The sequence below is a fragment of the Staurois parvus genome, unplaced genomic scaffold, assembly GCF_062004578.1.
Source record: "Staurois parvus isolate SC_StPar_1 unplaced genomic scaffold, SC_StPar_1.0 ptg000362l, whole genome shotgun sequence".
Classification (NCBI taxonomy): domain Eukaryota; kingdom Metazoa; phylum Chordata; class Amphibia; order Anura; family Ranidae; genus Staurois; species Staurois parvus.
This window is the reverse complement of record NW_028318158.1, coordinates 8585940-8611473: the sequence shown is the minus strand read 5'-3', so window position 1 is coordinate 8611473 and position 25534 is coordinate 8585940. Positions and strand designations below refer to the sequence as shown.

General features: G+C 42.1%; 1 protein-coding gene across 2 annotated transcripts in view; it reads right to left on the bottom strand.

Moving 5' to 3' along the window:
* Positions 1–778: 778 nt before the first annotated feature.
* The window catches only part of DISP1 (dispatched RND transporter family member 1), a 109874-nt gene continuing 85118 nt past the window's right edge, over positions 779–25534 (bottom strand). For both annotated transcript variants that reach the window (XM_089685082.1, XM_089685083.1), the window contains 5 exons: positions 22986–23109; positions 20085–20215; positions 16125–16222; positions 13921–14018; positions 779–8919 (listed from right to left, as the gene is read on the bottom strand). In XM_089685082.1, coding sequence (XP_089541208.1) covers positions 6289–8919; positions 13921–14018; positions 16125–16222; positions 20085–20215; positions 22986–23109 — 3082 coding nt within the window. In that variant the 3' untranslated portion in view covers positions 779–6288. The remainder of the gene's footprint in view (positions 8920–13920; positions 14019–16124; positions 16223–20084; positions 20216–22985; positions 23110–25534) is intronic.

Here is a 25534-nt window from a genome sequence, read left to right as displayed (position 1 = left end):
ATGAGGTTGGGCAGTGCACAAACATTTACGGCATTATATATGCAGGGACAAATGCCCGGAAGGCAGACTGCTTGTGTTCTGGGCATTCTGCCCCTAACATTAGGGCACTCAGTGCACTGTCAGCACCAAGTGCTAGGGCAGCTGTCAGCCTCTTGGGACTTTTACAGACTGCCAGCAGCAGTACCTGAACCTTGCCCACATCTGACACACCAAAGTCTCATGCACTGGGGATAGAGACCAGTGTACATAAGGCCTTACAAAGCTTTTATTAACAAAAAATAGACATACTGAGGGCAGCACAGTGGCTAAATGGTTAGCACTTCCGCCTGGCAGTACTAGGGTTGTTGGTTCAAATCCCAACCACGGCACCACCTGCCTGGAGTTTGTATGTTCTCCCTGTGCCTGCGTGGGTTTCCTCCGGGTACTCCGGTTTCCTCCCACACTCCAAAGACATGCTTCGTAGGTGATTTGGATCCTGTCTAAATTGGCCCTAGTATGTGTATGTATGAATGTAAGTTAGGGACCTTAGATTGTACGCTCCTTGAGGGTTAGGGACTGATATGAATGTACAATATATATGTAAAGTGCTGTGTAAATTGACGGTGCTATGTAAGTACCTGAAATAAATGTGTGAATAGGGCTGCACTAATTTGTGAGGTGTTTTTTTTTTTTTTTTTTTATCTGCCAGGAGTTCCGCTTTAATGGGAATGCCAATGATCAATCCAGAAACAGAAAATGAGTTGGACAGAAAGCAGCAGGGCATAAAACACAGGAAATATACAATACTCTATATAGCTTTATTGACTTAAACTTTGATATCTCTCTCTCAATACAGCAGGCACGTTGGCATCAATGTTTGGCATAAGACAATCAAAAGAATTGCACTTGAAACCTACATAGCTCACGTCATTAAAAGGGTTCTGTGGTTTAGTGTTGGCCTCTCGCCATTTTGCACTAATGCAGGGTTGGGCTGCCTTCAGTCACTTTAGCGGTTGAGAAACCACAACTACCAGCAATCCTGGTCAGGCAGCAGTTTCTCACCAGCAAAAAGAGACAAAGCAAAACTGACACAAATAACATTCAGGTAGGAGTTCTGAGGGGCAACAATAAAATAACAATAAAGGCGGAAAGGCTCTTTTGAAGGGCTATTTGTTCCATTCACACTGATTATCAAACAACTTTTCATACTTCTGAACACTTTTTGGGGTAAAAAAAAACAAAACAATAGCAGTTTCCTACAATCTCATAGTACTCGAAGTCTATGGACTGGCAAGTCAAATTTCCCCTTCCATTCTTCTCCCTACTGGAAATTGCCAAGAGCCACCATGCCCATCCCTTTTTCACAGATGCTCACGGATCAAGACCTTCTGTTTTATGTTACACTAAGCCTCTGAATAAAGGCTTCTTCACACTACATCCATTGAGCCGTGTTAATCCACATTGATCAACGCAGGCTCAACGCAAGGACACTAAATAATTGTTCTCCATGTTCCCTGTTCCTACTGCACATGTGCATTGCAAAAAAAAAAAGCGTTGGGAGAACACATCGTACCACCCCTACACAATGCACACTAGCGCGTCCTCGTTATATGGAACATAACGTGTATGACTTGGTGTGTACAGATCCTGAAGATCAGTAACATGAAAATATTAAACAATAGTCATGGAACTGTTTGAAGGAAGAACTAGATGTTTCCCAGCACTCAGATTTTCCTTTCATTCTCTATGCAGGAGCGGGTAATTAGCTTATAGCTTAAACGTGATTAGTCTATTATATCCTTACAAAAGGCTGGGCCTTGTCTGCACATTCCTGTGCTCCCCATTTACAAATCTTGGTGCACCAGTATGTATAGCTTACCCAGGCCCAAAGGTTTGCAGCACAGTGCTCCCTGTACTTTATAGTACACACTTCTCTGTGGGATGCAGGGTCAAAATTTAACTACTGTGAGGTCCAGCAAGTGGGTGAACAATGAAGTCTTAAAAGTATGTCTGAGCAAAAAAAAAAAAAAAAAAAAAAAAAAAAAATCAGTACCTCTCTCCAATACATGCACATGTTCCCTTATTTTGTCTGTCCCTTTAACCACCTTAAGGCTCAGTTCACACTAGCTTTCTCAGCAGGCATCAGGGAAGCGTTTTTAACACTTCTCAAACGCCTATGAAAATTCTGCACATGGCAGCACATGGTGCTGTTCACACTGAAGCGTTAGAGTCGTGGCAAAACTGACGCCTCGGGTCGAGTCAGGAGGAGTTGAAGCCTCCCATTCAAGTCTATGGTGCCGCTCCACAAATGCCTGGCAGGCGTTAATACCATTTAACTTCATTATAGGCATTTGTGGTGCGGTTTTAACGCTTGGCAAATGCCTATCAACCGGCTCAAAACCGCACATAGGGAGTTTGGGGGGGTTTGAGGAGCGTTAAAAACACTTCCCAAACGCCTGTCAAACACTATAGGGTCGTTTGGCAAGAGTTCAAAATAAAGTCAAGTGTGAACAAGCCTTAATACTGGACACTTTTCAGCATTCAGCACTGTTATGCTTTAGGGCTTTGTTTCTTGAAACAATAAAAATGTCAGCATAAAACAAAAATAACCCCCCCCACCAAAATGGCCCCTTTTTGGAAAGTTGATAGTCCAAGGAATTTAGTAAGAGGCATGGCAAGTTTTCTGAAGCTGTATTTTTTGTCACAATCTTTTGGAAAATGAAAAAAAAATAAAAAATTTTTTTCCACAATTTTTTTTTTTAACATACTGGTCACCAGTGCAGTACAGCATCGTTATATAACTAGTGATCAGGGATACTGACTGTTGACAGTATGTTAAAACAATATATCTTTTCCTTTTTTTTTTACTACATACTGTGACCAAAGCAATGCATGTTACCTTAGCAACACTGAACTACTCTGGGGAGGTGATCAGGATTTTTGATGGTGACTGCTATAAGCAATTTTTATGAATGGCATCCATTCATTGAGTACTACTGCGATTAGCCACAGATATCACATGGTACAGGTGAGCTGTGATTGGCCCTGTCTGCACCACATGATCACTGTGACCAATCACAAAGATCATCACAACATTACACAATGAGCCATTCACTGGGTACAAATGTCACGTGAGCACTGGAATTAGTCACAGCATTCACATGGTACCAGCCCCAGTACACCATTCAGTCATCCGCTGTGTCCCGAACACACACAGCGGGCCACAGCACAACTTCCCAGAGCCAGGGAGCTCCCTCTCAGCTGCCATTTGACAATAGGCCAGGCGGGGAATGGTTAAACATTGCAAGTACAGAAAAACACCTGTTTATATTTTTAGAAATCCACAGAGCTCCTAACTTCCTGTAGGGAACTGACAAATATGCCTCAAATGCACTGAAACCCTAAGCAGTATTAGTCAGCCCTGCCTAAATTATTTGCTGCCGGAGTATAAAACTTCTACAATAGAGAAGAGGTGGTGTTCTGTAATTCATCAGTAAAGAATGGTGCGGGGCTGACAGCGCTGGTTGGGATGTCAGTGCAGCATAGGCAGCGCTATCAGCTTAAACAAGAAAAAAACGAGCTTACTGGAATTGTGGCAGATCAACAGGATTTTTTTTTGGATTCATGGTTTTGAAGGGATAAATCATGGGCAGACGTGCATGTATTGCAGAGATGTTCTGCATAGGTTTTTTTCTGATTTTTTTCAGACATACACTAGGGTAAGCCCACCCACAACCAATATTCCAGGAGTGGATGGGCTGACTCACCCACCGGAATTGTACATGGTTTAAGGACAAGAGTAACAAGCAGAACTCTTTCTAGTTGTCCTTTCCACCCCACCACAAAGACTAATACATAGGGTGTCCCACTCTGAAGGAAAACATGTATGATACTCATTTAGTTTTATGATTGCCATGGTTGAGGAGCTAGGTCGCAACTCATATAAGAAATGACAAGCTAGATTTAGTTAAACTATCTTTTTTTTTTTGTTTAAAAAGTTGATCCTTTAAATATCTCCACCCCCTGGATGGGTTACAAGGTGTTCTTCTTTCAGACAGTTACCCATTACAGCCAAATTCACTTCCATTTTTTTTGCATTAACGAAGGGGAAGTAAGAATTAATTTGGTATGTTGAACGCAAATAGGAAGTCTTTTTTGTGACTACAGAATGATCTGTGTTTGCTGTAGTGACCAGATGTCTCTTTTCATTTTCTAGCAATGCACCAGGTTCTTTCATAAAGAAGGCCTATTGTGTTCACCGGAGGATTCTCTGAATAACTCTAGTGGTGAGTAAACCTTAAGGGGAATCTCTTACAAAAACTCATTGAGGGCTTTCATTTTGTAAGGTGAACCAGTATAGAGAATAGACATGACAAACAGAAGTCAACAGACAAGTTCTGTTTGCCTAGTATTGGTCATCTTAACTTTACATTCATAAATTGTCAGTTCTGATAGTTCTCACAAAATGGCACCCTGTAAAATATGCAAAAAATGGTTGGAATTTAAAGGAGATATTTACTTTAGGCTTAAAGTCAGCATCAGGCCTTGAAGGACTTATGAGGAGCCACATTCTGAAACAAACTTAAAAAATATAGGTTCAAATTCTTTGGCAGGCTTTTGGGAAACTTGGGGCATATCAGAAACCATCACATCTATAGATAAAGATTACGTTAGATTATGCCCAATAAATGGTGAGTGTATTGGGTGCTTCCAACTTTCAGCCTGGGATTACATATATGCTGTGTGGTACATCGCATGTGATTCGCACAGGAACCTCACTGCATGCCTGTGCAAATCACATGCGATTTGAGCCATACATTTTGTAAAAATGTAAAAGGTGCAGGACCCTTTTTTTGGTCCACTTTAGAATTGGATTGCATGCGTATTCACACCTATGCAATCCGATTCTGCACATCGCACTGCGTTTTGCGAACCGATTTTGGAGTGTTAACTTAATATACACACCCGCATCAGTTCAATGTGAACCCAGGCTCAAGGCTGTCAGATAACCCTCTCTGATACCGAACAACTGGGATTGAAGATGCAGTTGCACATTAATTTGCCTAAAAGTTGTACTCGAGGCAAACAGGTAAATACATAGATAAAATACATATACTGGAGCTTTCTATCTGTATTTTGGTTATACACATCCGAAATTTGCACAGCTCTGCCACACAGCACAGCCCTGGGTGGCAAGGCAGGAAATCTGATTTTTATCTTTGTGCACTTTACTAAAGCAGCCCAAAGATTGCTGGACTCTCTCTCCTTCCACTTCACATAGAAGGAAAGAAAATTGCTTGATTCCCTAACACTAACTGTTGATGGGGGAATGCCTTCTGCAGTACTATTGTGTTGTGCTGGCAGGGCAGTGTTGGGTTTTCCTGGCTAGCAGAACATAATGATTATGGCTAGCGGTTATAGCCACCAGCAGAAAATCGAATGTAAAAAAATCTGACAGGCTGGTTGTACCCAAGTCGATCGATGGATCGGCTTGGGTACAATCAGCCTGCCCATACAAGGATCGAACCTTAGCTGGTCCCTGCCAAACTAGCCAAATCCATGTATGGCTGGCTTAACATTTATAAGGTCACCTTCCCTCCTCACCCTGTGACAGAAAAGAGAAGCAGCAGATTGAGGAGCTTATTTCTTTAGAACTCTATTTTTTCCTCCTATCATTATATTCCTTATTAGCACATGTGTACTGTAGTACAACTGATTGGTTCCTCAAGCTGCTTCTTCTCCTAAACTGAGCTCTGCTGCATAGGGAGTACGATACCAGGTCAAATTCTGACATTGCACTGAAAAAAAAAAAAGTCATGATGTAATGATGAATACAGAGCTGAATAAATCTGTGCCTTTTATATCTGCCTGGAGTTAATGGTAAAATCTGAGCTTGGTATCAGTATTGGACCCACACATCCATCCGATCTTATTTACAGGACAGCCCACAGGTCTGCAAGGTAATGACAGGTTATGAAGACATGGAGGGGCAATAGTTGGACTTGGAAATCTGTGGACTGCGGAATAACTCCCAATAAGAACCCAACTGTTTACACCTCATGCATTCAGAGATGCTGTCTATTTTTGGCTGATTATACCGGTATACATATGGCCAACTTAAAAATAACCGCTTTGTTGGTCCCTGTCTTTATGTACATAGCTGTTGAGAATGTTAAAATAACAATAATAATAATAATAACAATAATAAAAATAAGTTAGTGAATTTACACAGGGCAGTGAAGACACGTCAGTTTTCTGTGCAGCCAATCTCTCACCATAACAGGAGAAATGATTTGAAAAATCCATTTGTCAAGATGTACTAGAGTTATGTGAAGCTAAAGGCTCCAGTTCATAATGTTCATGTTCTACTTCAGCTTTTGCACCTCTAGTGTCTAACTGGTATTTGTTCACATGATTCATTTTGTTTTGTCCTCTTTCTGAACTGTTGGAAGATAAGGCTTCAGAAAAGGCTTTAAATTGTAACTTTTTTGGCATAGGTATTTGGCCGCAGGTTCCCTGCGGGCCAAGACAACGGCACATGCATTGAAAAAAGAAAGTTGCAAAAGCCCAGCTAATGCACATAATTAACATCATGAAGGTGCCCAGTTGAGTGTAAGCTAGAACGGTTGAAGGCATCATCATTGCTCCTGCAACAAAGGTAGTCAGGGCAGCCATGGCTATAGCAGATCCCATACGACTTAGAGAGAAGACCACTTTCCCTTCTCTATCTGGATCTGGAGCAAGACGATAGGCAACGCCATAATGTACGGCAAAATCTACAGAGAGACCCACAGCAACAGATATTGTAACGGACTCCAAAACATTTAGCTCCCATCCCAATAAGACAAGAGACCCGACAGTGACAAATATCGTGCCAGCTATGGAAATGATCGCATAGAAACTGATGATTATGTTCCAGGTTGTGAGAAGCATGACACTAAAGGCTACAGCAACAGACAATCCCATAGCGATTAATGTCCCATCGGAAAGACTGTCCTGCAAGTCATAAAACTCGAGGCTGCTAACAAACCAGCCATTGCTGAGACCGCCTGGAGCAGTTTTAAGTTCTTCTGAGATCCAAGCATCTACTTCCCTGTAGAAATGGTGCATTTTCTCATAGGCAAAAGTGAAAAGATAAGTACTTTTGAATTCCAAGACAACAGCCCTGATTGTGTCATTGATATCAAACCTTGGTCCTGGAGTCTTGCTGTCCAAATGGTAACCAGTGCTTCTTTCGAGCTCCATAATGGCACGTTTAATGCAGAGCTCAAAGACTTCCTGTTTATAAGGAAAACCTGACTGGCTACAGCATGGATAAAGAGCAGGTTCATCACAGTCCTGGTTTTCCATCCACTGTTTAAAGGTCTCTATGAAGCAACTAGTAAAGTCCTGTTCATCAGTTTGGTAGAAGAAGGTTTGGTTTTTCAACTTTTGGCAAAAGTTCAAAAGCCATCTTTGTGAGGAAGGGCTGGCAATATTAAAGCTACTGTCCAGTTTGAGCTTGCCCTTGCTCTTTGGATTGAGGGGATCTCCATTGTCTTCTGCTGAGATTCCCCAAACAATTGTGATGGGCATGTGGAGCTCTTCACCATGGTGAACTCTCTCGAACATGAAAAGCTTTTTGTACTCTGCATCATAACGCTCAAAGGGATGGGAAGACCGGAACACCTGGAATTCTGATAGTTCTAATGATGGGAGTTTCATCTTTGGATTAACACACACAATATAGGCCCCACCAACGGTCAACGTGAGGAAACAGAAAACCCAAATAAACCTGAACTTGATAACAATACATGGCAACACTTTCTCAAAGAATATCCTCGATGCCTCCGAAATGGCAAAAAGCAGCTTCTTTAATTTCTGGCAAGTTATGCTCCAACAGCTTTTCTTGTTGTAAGGCCGCTGTTGAGAACCTTGGAAGCAAGTGAAGATGTTTAGTAGATAGCGTTCATGGAGGACTACTACGGCAGGCAGCCATGTGACCATGAGAAGATAATTCACCAGTATAGCAGTACCAGCGTAGACCCCAAAACACCGGATGGCAGTAATGTTACTGACATAGTTGGCGTAGAAGGCAGCAGCGGTGGTGAAGCTGGTGACGAACATTGAAAGAGCAGCATGTTGTAGTGTGATGCTGACGGTCTCTGAAGTCTCTGCATGGGGTTTGTCGAACTTTGTGTAATTCCAGACATCGCACAAGACAAAAGCGTCATCTGCTCCGATTCCAACCAGAATAATCAGTGCAGTGAGGTTCATGAAGGGAAAGAACTCAAAGTTAAATACTACGCGATACAGAAAATACGATACAATCAGCGAACTTATTATGGCAAACATGGTCATCAGCGTAATGAACATTGATCTCGTGTAGACACACATGACCAAAAGGACAATGACAATAGCAATGGCCGGATACACAGTATCCATTAAGAGATAGTCTTGAAACAGGCTATGTTTGATACCAAACTCGATCCCGGTGATGGTTGTCACGCCATCAGAACAATTCCAGTTCTCAAAATTGTCCAAATAAATGTTCATCATGGAGTCGCCTTTCTCGGTTGGTGAGAAAAGCATGCTGTGCCGTAAAACTAGAGAGCTGACATCCACATTCTTTGGGTTGAAGAAGTCTTTATCTACCAGGTAGTGAAGGATTTGGTAGACAGCATTGTACTTGGTACATTTGCGAGGCACATTTGTACACTTCAGCTGGTCCTTCCTTTTGGCCACCATATCCCAACAATCCGGTCCCAAGGTCCCATTGTGATAGAACTTGGCACAGGTACGGATAAGCTTTAGTGTGTGAGATACATCGCGTTCTATGATCTTCTGGCATGAAGACCTGTTGTTAAGGATGGCAATATAATTTCCTAAAGTCCAGCTTGGGCAACATGAATCTGCAGTGGTTCGCTGGCAGAGGTCTGCAAACTGAGGGTGGGACCGTATCTGTAAAACAGAAATGAGTGTAAATATAACCAGAGCCTTTCAAAAACTACAGTATTTATAGCAAAAAGCAGACTTGGCAATTTAACAACTTTATTTAAAGTGAAATGGAAACATGAAAAGTGGAACTTCAAATGTTTGTGTTGTCACTAGAACAGAAGATGAGTAAAAATTGTCCAACGGAGGCAATTGTTTCAGTGGCATCTCTCTAAGAGTGTATGTTTGCTCATTGTGAGAAAGTTTTCTAACTTCCCTTTACGTTTCAAAGACAGGACGTGTCAAAAAATATTCCTAAAAAAAAGAAAATGAAAATATTCCCAAATAATTAAACCATGGTCTCCAGGAAGTTGGGGTTGTAGTCTAGGAGAAGAGAACTGGGCAATGTTCAGTATTTCAGAGCAGTAGAGGCCATGCTATTAGTTCTAACAGGAAGTTAGTAGCTCACTACATTTCTGCCAGAATGAAAACATTTGTTACCACCCCCAAAAATGGGAAGATGTGCATGTATTGCAGACAAGTACTAAATGTGTTTTTTTATTAAATATTTTGCTGAGCACACACTTTAAACAAGGATGCTAATTACATTCCAAATTGGCACAGAGTATTCCCAAACCTGTACATGAAATAGTAGAATCAAAAGTTGGAACAAACATGGCAAAAAGCAAATGTAGTAACATAAAATCTTCTTTCATATAATGTTATACGAAGTCAGAATGTGTGCTCCCTGGTTGCAATGTAATATAGAGACAGATTAAACATAAATACTTATAGCGTAGTATAGTTGCTAGAATCTTAATCTCTACAATCTTTTCCTTCCGCAATTCATTTTGCGTACAGCCCAATACATCTCCTGCTGGCAGCACTGAGAGGATTTAAATGCCTGCGCGTACTGGGGCTAACGTTTTGCTTACCCAAATCATTAAGTCTTCCATAAACAGATTACAGCTCCATTTTTACAGCTTTAATGAGGCTGTTTTTACTGCTCGGCGTGAACCGTAACCAAAGGGCTCCAACAGTTTGTATTTCATGTTTAATTGTCTTCGTGCCCTACAGTGATTAAACCGTAGGATGAGAAAACTCCTGCCATATGAAATTCATTAGTTGGCCGGCCACAATTACCCTGGATATAAAAGGAGAGAGAGTATTTCCTCACGCTGACATCAAACCCTGCAAAGTGTAATAACCACAGAACACGGGCAGGAAATCCTGAACGATCATGTCTAAGAATGTAATATTAATGAGGGGGAAACAAAAGAAAAGAATTAAAGGCCAGCAAACCACTTTATCTACTATCATGAGCTATAAGTTAAAGTGGTGCTATGTACAAAATTAAAAATGACATAAATGATCCATTAATCAAATAGGCTTTTGTTTTCTGGGCCTCTGTAATATAGTTTTATTACCCGTTGGTCCTGCCAGAAAATCTATTCTCTTTATGCTTCCTGTCACAGGCCAAGCTGTTCCACAAAACAGGAAGTTTCGACAAATATAATACAGACAGCAGAGCTTATAATGGCCAGCTTTTATTAATTGGGTTTAAATCAAAAGAAAAAATTATTGCTATAACTTCTTAAAAAGTGTAATGGGGGAAAAACAAAAGCTATTGAGTTAATGCTGGTAACAGACTGCATCATATACTGTATTTTTCGCTCCATAAGACGCACCTGACCATAAGACGCACCTAGGTTTTAGAGGCAGAAAACAGGAAAAAAAAAATTCTGAACTAATGGACTGCAGACATAGTAGAGGAGATGACCAGAGACTGCGGACACAGTACAGGAGATGACCAGTGACTGCGGACACAGTACAGGAGATGACCAGTGACTGCGGACACAGTACAGGAGATGACCAGTGACTGCGGACACAGTACATGAGATGACCAGAGACTGCGGACACAGTACAGGAGATGACCAGTGACTGCGGACAGTACAGGTGATGACTGCTGACCTTTGGGGAGGGAGGGGGAGCGGGTACCTGAATTTGACAGGTACCCGCTCTTACTTCCGCAGAGTTTTTCTTTGATCTTACCTGTTCCTTTATCCAGCCGCGCGCTGTCTACCCGGCTTCTGTAGTGTGGGCGCTCGGCGGACAGCCGGATGCCCAGTGCGCATGCGCGAGAAGCGCTGCGCTTTGTGATTGGTCCGGCGGCTTCTGGGATCTGTCATGTGTCCCAGGTACCGCCTTACCATTCACGAAGAGCACCGCTTCCTGTGCATGCGCACTTGGGACCCGGCTGTCACGCACACTACAGAAGCCGGGAAGACAGCGCGCCGCTGGATAGAGGAACAGGTAAGGTCCCACTGCAGAGCTGAGCGGCCGGCCCGGTATTCTGACACGGCGGCGGTGAAAATACCGGACCGGCCGCTCTATATTCGCTCCATAAGACGCACTGACATTTTCCCCCCTTTTTTGGGGGGAAAAAAGTGCGTCTTATGGAGCGAAAAATACGGTATGTCTTTGTTTTACTCTATTTTGCACATAGTTCCACTTAAAGGCATGCTGGTGCCAAAAGAAATCAGGTTATTTGCATTATGGATTATAGCTATTGGAGTGTGGGCTAGTAATGTCGAATGGGAAAATTAAGATTCTCTTCTTAAAAGCCTGCTTCCTATATGTTTTGTGTTGTTCTGTGTTAGCTGCTACTGTAGGCAAAATGAGGCAGAAAAATGGCCATTGGTAGTCTAGCTTTCCCAAGTTAGAAGACCTGGAAATTCAGCCCATGTTTTACTAAACATTTCTGCCAGTAAAACAATCTAATGATGGGTAATAGATTACATATCTGGTCTTAGGTTTAGATACACCTTATTAAAATACAACTACAGGATGCACAAATCCCATAGTGAAAACAATCATTTAAAAAAAAAATCCTTCTGTGACTTCGCCAAGTGCTTAATTTGTGTCTCACACGCTCCCCCCTTCCAGACGCTGCAGCCCACAGTGTGTTTCAGCAACAAAGGCAGTCCTGTCATTCCAAAAGGCAGTACTTCCTGTAGGCAAGTGTTAATTGACAAGCTACAGACTTGTGACAATGCAGATAGTAATGCCCCCTGCGACTTTTTTGTCCCACTGTACTTCAAACCTAAATGAGAGTGACAATTCTGCTGTAAATTCAGGAGCAATGCAGCATCATTGCCACACCATCACAGGAGGCTGCATTAGGTGGACTTCACAGACAGGGTCAACAGGTATTTGTGGGACTTTGCGGAGGTATAAATACAGATTGATTAATAATTGAAGTGATTGTTAAAAAAAAAAAAAAAAACCTTTACAAACCTGCCATACTTACCTGCTCTGTGCAAAACCACTGCACAGAGCAGGTATGACATGTTATTAAATAAAGCAGCCCCAATCTTCTACTGGGGTCCCTTGCTGGCACTCCTGGCTCATCCCCTGTGCCGAGTACCCCCAGAGCATGCTGCTTGCTCTGGGGGCACTTGTACATACTTGCTCCTGACTCTCACGGAGCACTGTTCATGCGAAAAAGGAATGAGTATGGCACAATTGCAAACCTACCAAGACATGGACGTCCACCTAAACTGACAGGCCGGGCAAGGAGAGCATTAATTAAAGAAGCAGCCAAGAGGCCCATGGGAACTCTGGAGGAGCTGCAGAGATCCACAGCTCAGGTGGAAGAATCTGTCCACAGGACAAATATTAGTCGTGCATTCCACAAATTTGGAGTGGCAAGAAGAAAGCCATTGTTAAAAGAAAGCCATAAGAAGTCCTGTTTGCAGTTTGTAAGAACATATGTGGGGGACACCACAAAACATGTGGAAGAATGTGCTCTGGTCAGATGAGCCCAAAATTGAAATTTTTGGCCTAAAAGCAAAATGCTGTGTGTGGCGGAAAACACTGTGCATCACCCTGAACACACCATCCCCACCGTGAAACATGGTGGTGTCAGAATCATGTCGTGGGGATGCTTTTCTTCAGCAGGGACAGGGAAGCTGGTCAGAGTTGATGGGAATTTGGATGAAGCCAAATACAGGGTAATCTTCGAAGGAAACTGCAAAAGACTTGAGACTGGGGCGGAGGTTCACCTTCCAGCAGGACAACGACCCTAAACATACAGCCAGAGCTACAATAGGATGGTTTAGATCAAAGCATATTCATGTGTTAGAATGGCACAATCAAACTCCAGACCTAAATCCAATTGAGAATCTGGATGGAGAGCGTCTGTGAACAGCAATTTTCATGTCTTGCCACAATCTGACAGAACTTGAGCTATTCTGCAAAAAATGGGCAAAAATGTCCCTCTCTAGATGTGCAAAGCTGGTAGACACATCCCCAACAAAACTTGTAGCTGGAATTGCAGTGAAAGGTGGTTCTAAAAAGTATTGACTCCGAATACACATGCTGCCACACTTTTCACATATTTATTTGTAAAAAATTTTGAAACCATTTATCATTTTCCTTCCACTTCACAATTATGTGCCACTTTGTGTTGGTCTATCACATAAAATCCCAATAAAATACATTTACGTTTTTGGATGTAACATGACCTAATGTGGAAAACTTCAAGGGGTATGAATACTTTTTCAAGGCACTGTATTTGCCAACATATCAGAAAAAATCTGCATGTAATAGCAGGAAAATGCTAGCAACTTCTCAAAGCGATGCTCAGATCAAAAATTCTAATCTGCGCTTCATCCCTGGTTTTGCCTGAGGGTGATTGGAAATTCACAGTGCAATGCGACATTCCCTAGCAATCTAAAAAGGAACAGAGAAGCTTGGGCAGCAGACGTTTCTAAAAAAGCAGCTGAGTTTATGTCCTAGAGGCACATCGCAGGACCAACAAAAGGAAATTCCTCCAGTTGTAACTTCCAATGATTCTGATGACCCAGGAAAACCAATGCCTGTCCAAACACTACACATCCTTGTGACACCCATAATGGAGCTGTTTGTGGAGGGTGACCCGGGTGTTGTCAAGTTTGTTCAGCAGTGTCCAATCATTATTAGAAGAATGTCAAGAATGTCAGAAATATTTTGTATTGCTGCACTCACCCTGTTATGGTCTATATTGCACATGGACTTGATGGCTTGCAAATTCCACAAGCTCTCTCCGCTCACAGAGGTGAAGACCACTCGGGAATAGTGCTCATCTATCAACAGAAAAAACAAAACAAATGTTACAAAATTGTACTGGACATGCTAAGTTACGCCATGTTGCATTGACAATTCTGCAGAGTCACAAAATGCGCTGTTGTGGATGGATTTACATCTATTTTCAGGCAATGCACAAAATTGACTGTGGTGTAGTGACATTCATTTTATATGGCACCCCCAACTAACCATGGGCTCATTCCCCTCTACATTCTCCACATCAAACACTTGCAAAGCTTGCCAAACACAGTTCCAGCAAGGTAACTTCATTGAGTACTGTTCGTGATACTTTTTTTATTTGCACTAACATACAATCTTGAGGACAAGTTTTCGGGGAATGTCCCCTTCTTCAGGTCCAAGCAGTACTGCTTGGACCTGAAGGGGACATTCCCGGAAGTTTGTCCTCAAGATTGTATGTTAGTGCAAATAAAAAAAAGTATCACGAACAGTACTCAATTGTTTATGTCGCAAATGCACTAATACGGCTACAATCGCCTCAAGCAAGGTAACTTTTACTTGAAGCAAGCTGAACTGTACTTTTAGGTGGGACAAAACTGTCTGAGTTGATTCCAACTCTACCCAATACAGATTTCAGTGAGAAGGGGCAACTTTGCATCAGGGTGGCCAGATCTTTAATCCGGAGAGCTTTATAGAGGTTCACACTTGGAGGGAAAAGTCAAACCAACACACAAAAATTTCAGCTGTAAACCCTGTATTACCCATTCATGGAACGCAACAGGTTCACTTTAATACCACCCTGCCCAAGCAGCACATACCTTTAGTTTGCTCCTTCGCACCTTTGGCTGCCAGAAGCCAGGAAAGGATGCCCTTGTGTATGCTCAAATTCACTCTAGTGGGGGTCTATACAGGACTGTGGGCTCTCTCCCAACCCACATGAGCAGAAAGTGATCGAGTCACATGCTTGGCATGAGAGCGATGAAAAGGTATGTGCCAGAGGAAGGGGATATTACAGCCTGTTTTAGGGCTAATTCACACCAGATGTTGCATTACAACTCAGCAGCTGGCATGCGGTACGGTCCAGGAGGATTGCAGCAGTGCAGATGCGTCAATCTCGGCACATCACACTGTTCCTTTTATCTTTAAATGAACTTTATTGAAATGTCAGAGACATTTCATTGAATTTAGTTGCCAGCCGCATGGTGCAAGATAGTGAATTGCCTCGCACTGCACTGAGCTGGAAAAAAAGTACTACATGCAGGATTTTTTTTTTTTTTTGTTCAGCGCAAACCACCTTGTCCCCGTGGTGTGAAGCGGGCACAACGGGGACGAGGCCTTCTCATGTGGTGGGACTGCACTGAAATAGCAGCCCAATGCAGCCCCACTGCATGGACACTGGTTTTCTTTATTATTATTCTGAGAATAATATTTTCCTAGAAAGCAAATGTATCACTCACAAAACACTTTTTCATCTTCAACACCCTAGGCCCTTTTTAGCTTATTAACCACTTCCTGTCCGGACACTTTTACCCCCTTCCTGTCCAGGCCAATTTTCAGCTTTTAGTGCTTTCACACTTTGAATGACAATTGCGCGGTCATACAACACTGTGCCCATATGAATTTTTTAGCTTTTTTTTTGAGACAGATAAAGCTTTATTTTGGTGGTATTTATTCACCACTGGGAGTTTTATTTTTTTTGCTATGTAAATGAAAACGTTAAAAAATTTTGAAAAAAAAAAAAAAGTGTTTTTCTTATAACATTTTGCAAATAAATAGTATTTCATTATAAATCTTGGCCACAATTCATTCCTTTATCTTTTTATTAAAAAAAAAAAAAAAAAAAATCACCCAAATTAGTTTATAACCAAAAATTATAATTTTTAAACTTTTTTTAAGGGAGCGCGCACAAGCAGGGTACGGGGACGCCGTTTATAAACGGCCACACGACCCTGCACTGCCACCGTCCGGCCGTTTATATATACAACGGCCGGACGGGAGGTGGTTAAACCAAGCTGCAGTCCATTATTACAGCCTTAGAAATGTTAACATTAAAACATTGATAATGATGGCATGAAGACACCAAACGACAAACCAGTTTCGGTACAGAGCTCATTGCACAGAAAACAAAGGAAGGATGAAAAACTCACTTGGCACAGCGCAGAAGAAACTGTCTTTGTGGAAGTCCCAGTCTGCTTGTCTTTTCTCCCTTTCATAGTGATCGTCTGACCATCTGTCAAGCTGGTGGCTATGATAACAACACAATCCCATAATTACATTACATGTCAGAGACACCTGATGGCTTCATTCATCAAGTCATTTTTGTGTCTTCTACAGCAGATAAACAGAAATGGACTAATAGGAGAAAGAAGAGCTTAAACTAGATCAGATATCAGAGCAGCTGGACACAGCTCAAAGATGTCGAAATATGGGAGAGATATTCTGATGGAAAAGCTGGGCAGAGAAACTGACAATCTTTTTAAACAAAAGAGGAAAGATGGTCCATATTGTGGAATACACGTGAAAAAAAAACAAACAAAAAAAACTAACTATGCAATGTCAGTACAGCAATCTCCCCACTGTGCTCTGTCAAGAGGACAGCTGGTTCCTTGAGGTTTATAAAAACTAACAATTGGCGTGTATGTCCAGCTTTTGGCTGGTGCTAAGTTTAGTAGATTTAGTTTCTCAATTGCGCTACTAAAAGTGCTGTTGATATTTATCCCCAGTAGCCATTGGTTGATAAACAGGTGAAACAAAGAGTTCCCTATGGAATGAGCTACAATAGCAAGTAGAAGCATTCAATGGAACAAAAGTGCAAAATGCTCTAATAACGAGTAGCTGATCACTACAAGATGCTTCTGCATACTACCTGTGTAGCTTACTCCATAGGAAGCCAATAGTTCCATCTGTTTAGCTGTGAATTTTTACTCCTGGCTATTACTAGCCATTTTAGTAGCATGATTATGCTAGTAAAAATCTATGTAGTGCAAGTTTTAGAATTATAGGCCATCATTAATTCCAGCTATAGCTCCCAGCCCCTGGGTGTTCCTGAAGTAATCCTGCCATAACCCACTGTTCTGGCCCTGTCCCTCCTAGCCGGCCATGTCTGGCACAGACCAGGGGGTTTCGAATCTTTTACAGCAGCGGTAGACAACCTTAAAGAGGTGGAGATCTACCTGAACAACATGAAAGAAGTCAAAGATCACCGGGCACAGTGTCGGCCAGTGTCGCCTCCTCACACCTATATTAAACTTCTAATTGCCGTACTACCATGTCACAATCACGTGCATTGCACGGCAATCATGGTTTTAAATCAGGTGGCGAGGAGGCAACATATCGACTCCTCACCCCCTGTCAAACACACTTGGATCACTGTTCAGAGGAGCAGCAGTGCCAGCTGCACTTGTGAATGAGCCCTTAGTTTCATTCGGCAGCTACACCCTTAGGGCTCATTCACACAAAGTTGGGAGGGGTAGTAAAACCCTGCTGTTGAACTGAGGTTTTTCCGGCAGCAATCCCTACCCTCTTTAGCTGCTGAGGCAGCAGCCAAAGTTGTACACATGCAGCAGCAGTCATTAAACCCCTTGTTGGTTTTGGTGGGTGCTACAGCCTGCCAATTACAACCCATTTAAGTAAATGGGGCCACTCTGCAAGCACACTGCAACTGCAAGATTCTGCGGAGTTCAAGGGGTTAAAGCAGGTGGTGAGAAAGCAACAACACTGCCTTCTTTACTTCTTGTTTGCAAGTGCTCCTCAACCTTGTGCAGTACAGCAGAGGGGCCTCATTCACTTCAATGGGTCATGCTTGGTGGGTGCTATACCCACCAATCATAACAGGGAATATAACTCCTGCTGCGGTATGTATACAGCCCTGGCCACTGCAACTTTAGGGTGTGCGTTTGGGGCAGGGGTGGTAAAAACATGTCTTAACTATGGGGTTTTAACCCCCCCCCCACAAAGCTGCAAACATAAATGAACCCCTTACTGTTTTTTATGAAATGCTTTCACATTGATGTGCTTTGGTTTACCTGCACCACATGGTGCAACACCGTGTATCTACAACTTTCCTGGGTTAGCTGCGCTTTGCCATAGACTTCTACTATATCCTGCAGTGTGGTGCACTTTCCAAAAGTGCACCAAAACTCCTGCATTCCCCTGAAAACTTGCAGGATATTATTATTATACAGGATTTATGTAGCACCAACAGTTTGCTCAGCGCTTTACAATATAACGGGAGACAATACAGCAACAATACAGTGCAATACAAAAGGGTTAGGAGGGCCTGATCCTGGGAGCTTACAATCTAAGAGGATATAATAGAAGTCTATGGCAAAGCGTAGCAAGTCCACAGAAAAAGCTGCAGGTACACTCCACCTGCGGTGCAATGCATCATTGTGAAAGCAGCCCTATACTATTATGCTTCACACTGACCTGAAGATCTCTTCTTTCCTCCTGCTGGCACCACTCTGGAGACTGCTAGCCAGGATAAGAGGTGGAGTGCAGTTGGTATCACTCCTCATGGGACAGGAGCCGGCACTACAGAGGATGCATCAGTTTAGGTGGCTCTTGCTCCCTACTACAACCCCAACTTTTCAGGTAGTCCCTCTGTTTGAAACCCTGGGATAGCAGGTCAGCAACCCCAGACCGTGATCTACCAGTCACATGGCTGCAATTTATAGGTTGCTGACCCCGTTCTAGAGGACATCCATAAAGCATGCCCAAACTACCTCAATGGCACCCCTCACTTTGAAGGAGCAGTGGCTCTGTCTAAAGACACTACCAGACCACTTGACTCTTGGTTGTAAAGCCCGGCAATCAAATAGAGAAACCTCATTCTTTTGGGCTTACCTCCAACCTCAGGACTACAGCTGATCAGTACAACACAAGCCGAGTCTGAAGACTCGTAGAAAAATATAGATGCAATTGTACAAAACAGCTGTTTAAATAAGAAATAGGCAGACATTCCAGAGGCAAAGTAACACTTGTAAAGACACTGCACACTTATAAATATTATCCAGAAATAAAAAAAACAAAAATACGGCCCAGCTGATCTGGCGGTCATGGTGAGCAGCACGAGCAACCTAAGACAAACACTGAAATAACCTAAGCTTCAAAGGGGGTGCTTTATTTTGTTTAAAGAGAGCCTGACACTTCACTCACTCAGGGCAAAGGGACAGGTTCTCCTCTAAGAACAACTTACCACCCACTGATAGCCGATATCCCTTCCCATCACTTCCCCACTTCTCCATTGAGTCCTAACTATGTGTAACACACTTTTTCAACTGGTGTAGGTGCCTACATTGGGTTAACTTAACCTAGAGATTGGCTGCTCAGATCTGAGCACTTCACTCTGGGAGGGGGTTGTATGCGCCTTCACATACAGGAGAAAGGGATATTGACAAAGGGCTCTGACAGCATGGCAGGTAAGCGAGGCAGAGGTGAGCGTCAGCAGGCAATGGGTACAATCACAGATACTCCGAGTGCATACGGCAAGCTGCGAAACTGTGCATGCAAAGGTCTATCTATAAAGGTTTTCATACAAGATTCATCTAATTGGATTCATCCAGGGAAAAAAACTGTTAATCCTGCATGAAAGTAGTGTGAAAGTATTATATATGGGCAGCACAGTGGCTAAATGGTTAGTACTTCCACCTGGCAGTACTAGGGTCATTGGTTCAAATCCCAACCACAGCACCACCTGCCTGGAGTTTGCATGTTCTCCCTGTGTCTGTGTGGGTTTCCTCTGGGTACTCCAGTTTCCTCCCACACTCCAAAGACATGCTGGTAGGTTAATTGGATCCTGTCTAAATTGGCCCTAATATGTGTATGTATGAATGTAGGTTAGGGACCTTAGATTGTACGACCCTTGAGGGTTATGGACTGATGTGAATGTAATATATATATATACACACACACACACACACACATATATACAGCACTGCATAAATTGATGGCGCTATATAAGTACCTGAAATAAATTATAACGTAAAAAAAAAAATCCTTAGTATAAAAATAATATTTTACAGTTAAAGAAATTGAGAAAGGCAAACTGGGGCTTTGAAGTGACATCACACGGCCAAATAGAAAAAGAAAACATAAAACGACTTAACTACTTTTTGGCTTGCTCATCTGCATATTTGAAGGGATAATTGGCCAATGTTGCCTTGTATCCAGTGTTCTCCACCATGTTGTTCCAAGTCACCAGTCTCTGGCCAATGGCGGTCCCTCTGGGCTCAAAGCCCTGTAAGAGAAAATAAAGAAATCTCCTTAATCACTGCTCTGATAGGAGGAATATCCGCAACACACACTGCAAACAAGCTAATGCACAGCCTCCTACTACAAAGAGAGGTCAGAGCACAGAGGCCAGAGGTCACTGGCTAATAACAGGTGAATGACAACTAACAGCTCTAGGCTAGGAAAGACTACCCGCTGTATTATATGCCCCCAGCCCAGGGATGACACTTGCTCATCATCTCACAGTCTTATTAAATGCTCTTGATGGGCCTTTTACCTTTAACAAACACAATTGAGCCATACTACTCAAACTAAAGCTCTTGAGATCAAAAATTCTTGCGTTTCTTTTCAACATTATGGGCAGCTGGATATTGGACTGCCTATCAGGCCCAATGAAGGAGCTCACATTCCAGTCAGGCCAACTTTCAGCACTATCGCAGTTTGAGTGACAATTGCTCAGTTATACAACACTGTACCCAAACTGAATTTTTATCATTTTTTGAGACAAATCGATTTCTTTTGGTGGTATTTGATCACCACTGAGTTTATTTTTTGCTATATAAATGAAAAATACCAAAAATGCAGGTGATCAGGACGCTGGTATGGCAGTGATCAGGACGCTGGTAAGGGGTATGGGGTGATCCTTTTCCCCTTTAGCTCATGCACCTGCATTGTATTTTTTTTTTCCTTGTTCCAATAGCAAGAAACTGCTTTTTATTATTCTGACATCACCAGAATTGTAACATTTTTTCCAGGGGCAGCTGTGTGGAGCTCAGTTCCTATAAACGTAGGCACACCACCTGAACAACAGTGGGTATAGAAAAGAATCACCAACTTTAAAATAATCACATTTTGTTGTTTTGCAGCCTGAAATGACGTCCGTTTTTTATCCAGCTGTATTTACTCAGTGCAACTTATAACATCCAGGTGAAAAATATAACACCAACATGTCAGGAAAAAAAAAATTAAACAGAATCAACCCCCTCCTAAAAATGACTTTTAAACTCGATTAGGTACAGCTAATCAATAGCACATAAAGCCATTTGACTTTCAACTGTGATCAGCTGGGGTCATTTTGATTAGTTCAGAATGAAAAGAACTTTCCTGAAGTATTTTAGTCCCAGTAGTGCAACTGATGCAAACAATCAACAATGCACTGTTAAAAGATCTCCGAGATAAAGTTGTAGACAGGCACAAGTCAGGAGATGGATACAAAAAAATTTCAAAGGCTTTATCAATGTCTAGAAGCACAATGATGGCTAATTAAGAAGTTGAAGGTATTTGGTACAACACAGAACCTCCTTGGATCAGGACGTCGCTCCAAACTGGATGAAAGAGCCAGGAGGAAATTGGTCAGAGAGGCTACCAAGAGGTCAACAGCAACCCTAAAGCAGTTGCAGGAATTTATGACAAAGTGGTCATTGTGGGCATGTGACAATATCACAAATTCTCCACAAATGTGGCTTCAATGGGAGGGTTGCAAGAAAAAAAAAAAAAAAAAAAACACTCCTCAAGAAAGGCCACATTCAGTCCCGACTGAGCTTTGCCAAAACCTACCTTGAAGATTCTGAGCCCACATGGAAAAAGGTGTTCTGATCAGATTAGACTAAAATTGGATTATTTGGCCTCAACACTAAATGATATGTCTGGTGGAAATCCAATACAGCTCACCATCCTAGTAACACTATTCCTACAATAAACCATGGAGGTGGGAATATCCTGTAATGGGGGTGTTTTTCTGCAGCAAGGACTGGAGGATTAAAAGGAAAAATGGATTGGGCAAAATACCTTCAAATTCTGAGGCCCTCTGTCAGAAAGATGTCAATGGAAGAAGGTTTACCTTTCAACATGACAATGACCCAAAGCCCACAGCAAAAAATGACCACACAGTGGTTGAGGGAAAAAAAAAAAGGTGAATGCCCTTGCATGGCCTAGTTAGACACCAGACTTAAACCCCATTGAAAATCTGTGGAATGACTTGTAGACTGCAGTCCACAAATGGTCACCATCAAATTTAACTGAACTTAAGCAGTTCTGCAAAAAAGATTGGGCAAATATTGCAAAGTCTAGATGTGCAAAGTTAGTAGAGAAATATCCCAACAGACTAAAGGATGTAAGTAAAGCAAAAATGGTTCAACAAAAAGATCCTTTTCCCAATTCAGTGATTATTTTTTTCTGACATGTTTGTGTTACATCTTTGACTTGGATGTTGTGAGTAAATACAGCTGGATAAAACAAAAATTGTGTCCGTCTTCATTTGAGGCTGCAAAAGCAACAAAATGTGATTATTTTAAAGGGGGGTGATTCTTTTCTATACCCAATGTACATCTCCCAAAAGTTTTCTAAACACAGTGGGCATGATTTACTAATACTGGAGAGTGTAAAATCTGGTGCAGCTGTGCATGGTAGCCAATTGGCTTCTAACTTCAGCTTGTTCAATTAAGCTTTGACAAAAAAAAAAACCTGGAAGCTGATTGGTTTCTATGCAGAACTGCACCAGATTTTGCACTCACCAGTTTTAGTAAATCAACCCAAATGTGTGGGTAGATTTTTGGGAGTCAAAGATATCAATGTATGCATGCAGAGAGGGGCAAAGATAAGCAGAGTTCTGTAGTCCAGCAATCGAGGCTGATAACACTGCTTCGAAAATTAGCACCGAAAAGACCCCATGTTGTCAGCTCAAACAGGAAAAGTACATTGGATTTCTGGTAGACTGTCGGGAATGTAACTAGCCACAAAAAAAAAAAAAAAGGAATATAGAAAAATGTAACACCTACCAGAAGTGGATCAGAAAAGTCCGGTAGATCAGGCACCAAGATACCAATCAGTGCACAGACGACAATAAGCACAGTGCACATCCCCAGGACCACCACAGGCCAGTCTGCTATTAATGCAGCATAACTAGGAGAAAATTAAAAGTCAGTTAGGATGAAAAGCTTTATCTCAAAATACGGTTGTCAAATGACACTTAAAACCAATCATCATTAATATTTATCCAGCCTCACAAAACTGCAAAATGATGAATTCACAAAGGTGGCCATACACCTTCCAATCTGATTATACGGTCACTGTACAATTACCTTTAGTTTTACCAATTACTGTAATACGAGAACCTACCTAAACAAGTCATTTCATCTCTTTTCAATTATACAGGCTCATAACTGCGGTAGATATAGAGAAGACTGCAAAAATCAGAACGTTCCATGCACGGCCAGCTCAAACAGTGCCTACAGATACCAGTTAGCAACTGGCTGTGCTTGCCATCAATTTTCCAAATGAGCAAGCTCAACTCATCTCTTTACAGGTTACACTGCCACAGCAGCTCGGATTTTTTAGGTTTGTGCATAGGCATTTACCCTGCTCCCCTAAACTGCTACAAGTTAGTCCAGTTTTTAGTACGACATTTCCAGCCTTCCCATGCTCTCTAGTGTTGGCTTTTGCTTTTAAACTCTATATCTAGAGGGACTGCTTAAGAGTCAGAAGGCCTTTGATCGATTGTAACTTGCCAGCCTTAAACAATATTGAATTAAACTTTTCTTAATGAGTTGACGCTGTCTGTGGATCATTCTGATTCAGCAGGTTGTCATATTGTTAGCACTGTCTGGGTCCCAGGAGGTATGTCTTTTGCATAAAGCAACACTTGAAAAAGAACATGAACTTTTAAATTAAAACAAGTCACCCTCAACATTAGGGAACCAAGCCCTCATCCTGCTATTCAGACTTGCATGCTCAAAATAAGAACTTTCAAGTCTATATTACTTTTTCCAGCACATAGCAAATTGCTTGCTGGTTAGTTTGTGAGATTCTGATATTGATATGCAAGCTCGAAAGAGCAGGGTCCTCGAACCCCTCGTGTATTGTACTGTTACTGTCCTGTCTCATGTTCTGTCCCCCTTGCTACTGTACAGCGCTGAGCATACCCTTTGGCACTATATAAATACTGTATATATGTATATATATATATATATATATATATATATATATATATATATATATATATATATATATATATATGAATGAACTGTGGTGAGGTTTATTTTCTGCAACAGAATCAATGAAGCACTCCAGGAGTGCCTTGCACCTGCTATTCCTTGCTGGGCCCGACATACTTTAAACCATTTAATATAATTCCTCTTGGAATGATCCCATTGGAGTAGTGCCCAGAAAGTCCAGGTGGAAGGAGGAGAACCCGGAATGAGCAGAAAGGATTACATGGCCTTGAAACACCTTGGGATCCCCAAGGACATACTGGAGTCTGTATCCAGACAAAACAGAAGTCTGGTATCCCCTATAAAACCTGCTCCCCTGTGGCCTACTAGGAGCAGAACAGAAGATGACATTTTTTTGGCACTCCAAGTTCAACAGAACCTACTTTCCTGTAGGAAACATTCCACATCTTTCACTCTAATATTTAAAACAGCAAAACTCACAACCATGGAAGAACTTGGTGTCGCTTGTAGTGGCCAAGCAATATTTATGAATCTGGAAAACATACCAATAATTTGAAGGGTATCCAAAGGCAACAAAGAGAGTAGTCTTCTCTGACGCATCAATGAATGAGGTCCAATATGTACGAGAGTTAAAAGAAAGGGTATTTTAGGTGAGGGACTGATTATTTTTCCAAAACTCTGTGACCTTTATGAAGAGATTTGTCTATTTCTAGAGTGTTCAGCGCCTTCTGCTGAGACTTGGCAGCCAAAATTCAGCATCATCATCATTCTGTCATCCTCCGCAGTGTGAGCCGAGACAGAAAAATCTTCTGAATGCCAAAGAACTCACTTAAAGTGAACCTGACTGACCTGGCCTAAAACATTTCCAAGGTATTGCAACTTTGTGGTGCTGGCAAATACACAATTTAGTCTATAAACTCATCCCCGTGTTCATTTTAGGCTCCGTTGGATCCTAAGTCCAGGTAGTACATGGGGCCCTGACTGTTTCCAGTCAAGATGAAAGAGGAACTATAGACAAAAATAACATATGTGATTTTCTGAGCGCCCCACCTCCCCCCCCTTCCCAACATAACTTACTGTAAGAGGGAGACAAGACTGTTTGTTCTGGAGAAAATCACACAGCAGCATGGTATTAAAGTGGATGTAAATACTCTGTTTTTTACCTTCATGCATTCTATGCTCCCCCCACCCATAAAACTTACCTGAGCCCCATCAGGATCCAGAGATGTGCACAAGGCTCTCTGGGGACTCTGCCTCCTCACTGGCTGAGACAACAGCGGTAGCCATTGGTTCCTGCTGCTGTCAATCACAACCAGTGAGCTAATGAGAGCAGAGAGAGGTTGGGGATGGATACGCAGAGCAGTGCTCAGGAGCGA